Source organism: Babylonia areolata, chromosome 32 (genome assembly GCF_041734735.1).
Source record: "Babylonia areolata isolate BAREFJ2019XMU chromosome 32, ASM4173473v1, whole genome shotgun sequence".
Taxonomy (NCBI): Eukaryota; Metazoa; Mollusca; class Gastropoda; order Neogastropoda; family Buccinidae; genus Babylonia; species Babylonia areolata.
The window spans coordinates 6,458,510-6,466,009 of record NC_134907.1 but is presented as its reverse complement, the minus strand read 5'-3'; the positions used below and the strand labels follow the sequence as shown (position 1 = coordinate 6,466,009).

Sequence of the window (7,500 nt, the reverse complement as noted above, 5' to 3'; positions counted from 1 at the left end):
GGGCTAGGGGGAGGAGGGGGAGGGGGAGGGGGGGACAACTGAAGAAGGAGGAGGGGGAGGGGTAGGGGGAGAGCCGAATGAGGAGGAGGAGGACGGGGGGGTGGGGGGGAGGAGTGAGAGAGCTGAAGGAGGAGGGAAAGGGGGTATGGGGGGAGGGGGGAGAGCTGAAGAAGGAGGAGGGGGAGGAGGGGGGAGAGCTGAAGAAGGAGGAGGGGGAGGGGGAGGAGGGGGGAGAGCTGAAGAAGGAGGAGGGGGAGGGGGAGGAGGGGGGAGAGCTGAAGAAGGAGGAGGAGGAGGGGGAGGAGGGGGGAAAGCTGAAGAAGGAGGAGGAGGAGGGGGAGGAGGGGGGAAAGCTGAAGAAGGAGGAGGGGGAGGGGGAGGAGGGGGGAAAGCTGAAGAAGGAGGAGGGGGAGGAGGGGGGAAAGCTGAAGAAGGAGGAGGGGAGGAGGGGGGAAAGCTGAAGAAGGAGGAGGGGGAGGAGGGGGAAAGCAGAAGAAGGAGGAGGGGGAGGGGGAGGAGGGGGGGAGAGCTGAAGAAGGAGGAGGGGGAGGGGGAGGAGGGGGAGAGCTGAAGAAGGAGGAGGGGGAGGGGGGGCAGGGGGGGACAGCTGAAGAAGGAGGAGGGGGAGGGGGGGGAGAGCCGAAGGAGGAGGGAAAGGGGGTATGGGGGGAGGGGGGGGCAGCTGAAGAAGGAGGGGGAGGAGGGGGAGAGCCGAAGGAGGAGGGAAAGGGGGTATGGGGGGAGGGGGAGGGACAGCTGAAGAAGGAGGAGGGGGAGGAGGGGGAGAGCCGAAGGAGGAGGGAAAGGGGGTATGGGGGGGGAGGAGGGAAAGGGGGTATGGGGGGAGGGGGGGGGGACAGCTGAAGAAGGAGGAGGGGGAGGAGGGGGAGAGCCGAAGGAGGAGGGAAAGGGGTATGGGGGGAGGGGGGGGGCTGAAGAAGGAGGAGGAGGGGGAGGGGAGGTAGGGCTGAAGGTGGAGGAGGATGAGTTGTAGGGGGAGGGGGAGGAGGAGGGGGAGGAGGATGGGGGGGATGAGAAAAAGAAACCCTTCAGTGTCAGAGGAAGTAACATATACAGACCGACAGACACAACTCCACAAATTAAGTTGATTTCGGAAAGACACGTGATAAAGAACGCCAGACACCGCCAGAAAATTGTGGAAAAGCTCACAGAAAAGGACAGACACTACAAGAGATGTGGGGAGAAGTCATTATGTTTCATCAGAACGGCGACCATCGGGGCAGGGGACAGGCCTGGATGAAGAGATGTTTCAGAGCAGAAGAAGATGAGCGATGACGACAGAGACATAATGATGGCTGGAAGATGTCTTCTCCCTGTTTGTCTATCTGATGGAGTCTGTAGAGCCTGGTCAAACTTTGGAGTTGTCTTCCCGTGTTTCACCTTGTTCCCTCTTCATTCTCTAGTCATTTCTAGCTTGTAATTGTTCTGTTTGGCTTTTTGTCCGATTTCAAATCTTTAAAAATCCTGCTGTGTGTGTGTGTGCGATCGCGCTCACGCGCAGATGTGTTTGTGTTCCCATTCCAATTCTGTTGTCATTGTTGCTGTTTCTTTGTTTGCAGCCGATTAAAATGTAAATGATATGACAAGAGTGCATCTTACATGTTTCTGCTTGCTGTGTTTGTGTTTCAGTGTTTATTGCTGGGTTGTATTGTTCTTGAACGAACAAAAGATTTGTTTACTCCAGGTACGGCTGAGACGTATAAAAGGGAGCACTCTTTCACTCTATCCACTCACGACGACCAGTATTCCAGCCATCTCCAAGTCTGCTTCGGTGACTTCAGTCTGTTTAGTCTTTGGTGAGGGCAGATTCTGCAGCAACGATAGCATGTATAGCAATATAAACAACTCATGACAAAACCGAGTATCTAAACTGGACGCTCACCTCAAAATGTTTCCAGGAAAGCCGAAGGCGGCGATGATGTTGAGGTAATACTTGTTGAGGTAATACGCCGCCCAGAATTCTGGGTATTTCTCCAGCTCCCCGAACTTGCTGCCCGGCTGCTGTGTCACGATGAGGTCCAGTGACGAATTGTCTGACGTCATGTCGCCCGTGTATGACGTGTTAGTGACGTTGTCATTGGTGAACAGGGGGTGGAGATGTGACGTCACTGTGGAACCCGATGGTTCCGGAATGGCGTCGTCTCTCTCCATTTTCGGATCTGCTGACAAACATTTTTTTTTTTTTTTTTTACATACGTACATTCAATGACAATGTTGTCACACGCAATCTTTACCAAACAAATGGCATCACTATATTCATATGAAAAATGGGCAAAGATCAAAATGCACAACAATATTGCAGGTTCAATGATAGCGCTGTTTAGTTGGAATGACCATATATATATAGATATAGATATAGATATAGATATAGATGTATATATATATAATAGTTTTTATAGATTAAAAGTTTAACCAAGACCTTTTTGATGCTTCATCCATTTCTTTGTGGAAAACGAAGACATCTGGGCTTTGATTAATTATTCTCTCTCTCTCTCTCTCTCTCTCTCTCTCTCTCTCTCTCTGTATATATATATATATATATATATATATATATACTCTCGCTCTGTCTGTCTGTCTGTCTGTCCGTCTCTCTCTCTCTCTCTCTCTATATATATATATATATATATATATACTCTCTCGCTCTGTCTGTCTGTCTCTCTCTCTCTCTCTCTATATATATATATATATATATATATATATATAGATAGATAGATAGATAGATAGGTAGATAGATATATATTCTTTTGTTGTTGTTGTTGTCGTTTAAATCACATATCTCCATTCGCACTCAAAGAGTGTCCATTTCAAGTCATCATTCCGAATCCAGACGTCTTCCAGTTCGATATGTTGTTCCCCAAGGTTCAGTTCTTGGTTCAATGGTATTACGTCCGTACACTCAGCCACTATCCGACATCATCAGCGAACATCGATGTGAGTTTTCAACTCACAGGAGCTTCTTCCCCAAGCTATCCTTCGCAAAGACATACACATGTGCATTGCTGCAGTGGAGAAATGGATGCTGACTATCAATCAGTTTCAGTTTCTCAAGGAGGCGTTACTGCGTTCCGACAAATCCATATACGCTGCACCACATCTGCTATGCAGATGCCTGACCAGCAGCTTGACCCAACGCGCTTAGTTAGGCCTTGAGTGCATGCATATAATCTCTGTGTACCTATCAGAGCGGATTTCTTCTTTAGAATTTTGCCAGAGGACAACACTCTCGTTGTCATGGGTTCTTTTTCAGTGCGCTAAGTGCGTGCTGCACATGGTACCTCGGTTAATCGTCTCATCCGAATGACCTATACACTCAGTTTGATTTCCCTGTCGAACTTGGGAGAAAGGGCGAGAGCGGGATTCGAACCCAGACCCTCACAGACTCTGTATTGACAGATGAACGTCTTAATGATTCTGTCACCTTTCTCCTGACAAACAACCTCATAGACAATGACGTCAAAACAGAGGACACACTTGTAGTCTGTAGGTCTGTGCTTTGTCATAATACTGGACCATACATTCACTGTCTGCAATGCTGTTGTCATAATACTGGACCATACATTCACTATCTGCAATGCTGTTGTCATAATACTGGACCATACATTCACTGTCTGCAATGCTGTTGTCATAACACTGGACCATACATTCACTGTCTGCAATGCTGTTGTCATAACACTGGACCATACATTCACTATCTGCAATGCTGTTGTCATAATACTGGACCATACATTCACTGCTGTTGTCACAATAGTGGACCATACATTCACTATCTGCAATGCTGTTGTCATAACACTGGACCATACATTCACTATCTGCAATGCTGTTGTCATAATACTGGACCATACATTCACTATCTGCAATGCTGTTGTCATAATACTGGACCATACATTCACTATCTGCAATGCTGTTGTCATAACACTGGACCATACATTCACTGTCTGCAATGCTGTTGTCATAATACTGGACCATACATTCACTATCTGCAATGCTGTTGTCATAATACTGGACCATACATTCACTATCTGCAATGCTGTTGTCATAATACTGGACCATACATTCACTATCTGTAATGCTGTTGTCATAATACTGGACCATACATTCACTATCTGCAATGCTGTTGTCACAATAGTGGACGATACATTCACTATCTGCAATGCTGTTGTCATAATACTGGACCATACATTCACTATCTGCAATGCTGTTGTCATAATACTGGACCATACATTCACTATCTGCAATGCTGTTGTCATAATACTGGACCATACATTCACTATCTGCAATGCTGTTGTCATAATACTGGACCATACATTCACTATCTGCAATGCTGTTGTCATAATACTGGACCATACATTCACTATCTGCAATGCTGTTGTCACAATAGTGGACCATACATTCACTATCTGCAATGCTGTTGTCATAATACTGGACCATACATTCACTATCTGCAATGCTGTTGTCATAACACTGGACCATACATTCACTATCTGGAATGCTGTTGTCATAATACTGGACCATACATTCACTATCTGCAATGCTGTTGTCATAATACTGGACCATACATTCACTATCTGCAATGCTGTTGTCACAATAGTGGACCATACATTCACTGTCTGCAATGCTGTTGTCATAATACTGGACCATACATTCACTATCTGCAATGCTGTTGTCACAATAGTGGACCATACATTCACTATCTGCAATGCTGTTGTCATGATACTGGACCATACATTCACTATCTGCAATGCTGTTGTCATAACACTGGACCATACATTCACTATCTGCAATGCTGTTGTCATAACACTGGACCATACATTCACTATCTGCAATGCTGTTGTCATAATACTGGACCATACATTCACTATCTGCAATGCTGTTGTCACAATAGTGGACCATACATTCACTGTCTGCAATGCTGTTGTCATAATACTGGACCATACATTCACTATCTGCAATGCTGTTGTCACAATAGTGGACCATACATTCACTATCTGCAATGCTGTTGTCACAATAGTGGACCATACATTCACTATCTGCAATGCTGTTGTCATAATACTGGACCATACATTCACTATCTGCAATGCTGTTGTCAACTTTCAAAATTATGTCAGCATCCTCGGTGCATATTTTGATCTAGCTCTGCCCATACATGACCATGTCAGAAATTTATGTAAAACTGCAAACTTTCTTTTTTTTTATCACAACAGATTTCTCTGTGTGAAATTCGGGCTGCTCTCCCCATGGAGAGTGCGTCGCTACACTACAGCGCCACCCGTTTTTTGGTATTTTTTCCTGCGTGCAGTTTTGTTTGTTTTTTCCTATCGAAGTGGATTTTTCTACAGAATTTTGCCAGGAACAACCCTTTTGTTGCCGTGGGTTCTTTTACGCTCGCTAAGTGCATGCTGCACACGGAACCTCGGTTTATCGTCTCATCCTAATGACTAGCGCCCAGACCACCGCTCAAGGTCTAGTGGAGGGGGAGAAAATATCTGCGGCTGAGCCGTGATTCGAACCAGCGCGCTCAGATTCTGTCGCTTCCTAGGCGGACGCGTTACCTCTAGGCCATCACTCCACTTTCAGCTCAGAAACATCCGTACCATTCGACCATATCTGACTGTTGAAGCAACCTCAAACTGGTCTGTTCCCCGATCCTCAGTACTGCAAAACACTACCCGTTGCTTTGCCCTCCGATCTCATACCACGCCTTCAGACCATCTTGAACAATGCTGCCAGAGTCATTGAGCAAAAATAATAATAATAAAAAAGACCATGTTACCCCTCTCTCGTTTTAACTTCATTGGTTGCCCATCCAGTACAGAATTCAATACAAAACTGACATGCTGGCTTATCGCCACTTTGTGTGTGTGTGTGTGTGTGTGTGGGGGGGGTGATGCACGTGTGAGTGCGTGTGTCTGTGTGTGTCTGTGTCTATGTCTGTATGTGTGTGTGTGTGCATATAACATGTATAGTATGTGTATCATGCATAACTATACTATAGATATGATTATATACGGAATATATCAGATAGTATGATGGTTCTTGAAGTTTTGGAGGCAATCATACGTTTTGATTTTTTCGCTATGTTGTTTGCCACGCATGAAGAACCTAATCAATATGTCATTGATTCCATGTTCATGGTTACAACACTATTTGTCACTTGTTACAGCAATACATTTTTCCTTTTTCAAACGATTTGGTGGATGTGTTTTTCACCTAGACAAAGTGATTAAAAAAAAACAACCAGGTGCGAGAGTTGTTGTTTTGAAGGAAAAAAGAAAACACAACCGGAACGCCTGATAACCCGTGGAGAACAACAACAGTCCCCCTTAGCCTGATAACCCCTTATCTCCAGGGCTGCTTTACACAACCTGATCTTAGCAACGCTAATTTTGCTTAGCGTTGAGAATTGCTATAGAGTTAGCGCAGACTTAGACAACATTCTGAGCGCTGTGTAAAGTGAACGCTGCAGAGATGGCTTTACACAACAGCTGATGACGGTTCCGGTTTTGAAATACTACAGTTAGATGTTCCAGAGTCTAATTTCGTATCTGGGAAAGTGCCATTTATATGTTAGAATTACACGCCATTCTCATGGCTTTCAATTACGTATAAAACGATTCATGATTACAGCTGTTGTTGTTGTTATCATCATCATCATCACCATCACCATCATTATCATTTCTGTTCTTGTTGTTCTTGCTCATGTTGTTGTGCTCCATCACACTGTAATGTCAAGTGGGACAAAATGCTCGTCAGTCTGGCAAAACAAGGTGCAATGAGGAAAGCTGAAACTTTTCAAAGTCTTCTGTAATATCCCCTACCCCCGCCCCCGCCCCCCCCCCCCGCCCCCCAGTCCACTGGAATCTCATGGAAATGAAACCAACACTCAGATCCGAGAGAAATTCGATGTTCCTATTACAGTTTCCGGTTCAGCACGATTTCACATCTCTCTTTCCTTCACTTCTTCCTCTGTAGAAAGATGGAATTGAAATGTATACCACAGAGATCATACGAAAAAAAAGTTTAAAAGGTTGAAGGTTCCATAAACTTTCACAGCTGTCATGACACTGAATTCATTTTCCATTGTGTCTGGGGCTTGGCATAGCCTTTCACAGCTGTCGTGACACTGAATGTCCTGTCCATTGTGTCTGGGACTTGGCATAGCCTTTCACAGCTGTCGTGACACTGAATGTCCTGTCCATTGTGTCTGGGACTTGGCATAGCCTTTCACAGCTATCGTGACGTCCATTGTGTCTGGGGCTTGGCATAGCCTTTCACAGCTATCGTGACGTCCATTATGTCTGGGGCTTGGCATAGCCTTTCACAGCTATCGTGACACTGAATTCATGTCCACTGTGTCTGGGGCTTGGCATAGCCTTTCACAGCTATCGTGACACTGAATTCATGTCCACTGTGTCTGGGACTTGGCATAGCCTTTCACAGCTATCGTGACGTCCATTGTGTCTGGGGCTTGGCATAGCCTTT

General features: G+C 45.6%; 1 protein-coding gene across 2 annotated transcripts in view; it reads right to left on the bottom strand.

Annotated features, from left to right (window-relative positions):
• The window catches only part of LOC143276587 (delta-type opioid receptor-like), a 308,131-nt gene that overhangs the window by 44,984 nt on the left and 255,647 nt on the right, over nt 1-7,500 (bottom strand). For both annotated transcript variants that reach the window (XM_076581188.1, XM_076581187.1), the window contains exon 2: nt 1,904-2,180. In XM_076581188.1, coding sequence (XP_076437303.1) covers nt 1,904-2,172 — 269 coding nt within the window. In that variant the 5' untranslated portion in view covers nt 2,173-2,180. The remainder of the gene's footprint in view (nt 1-1,903; nt 2,181-7,500) is intronic.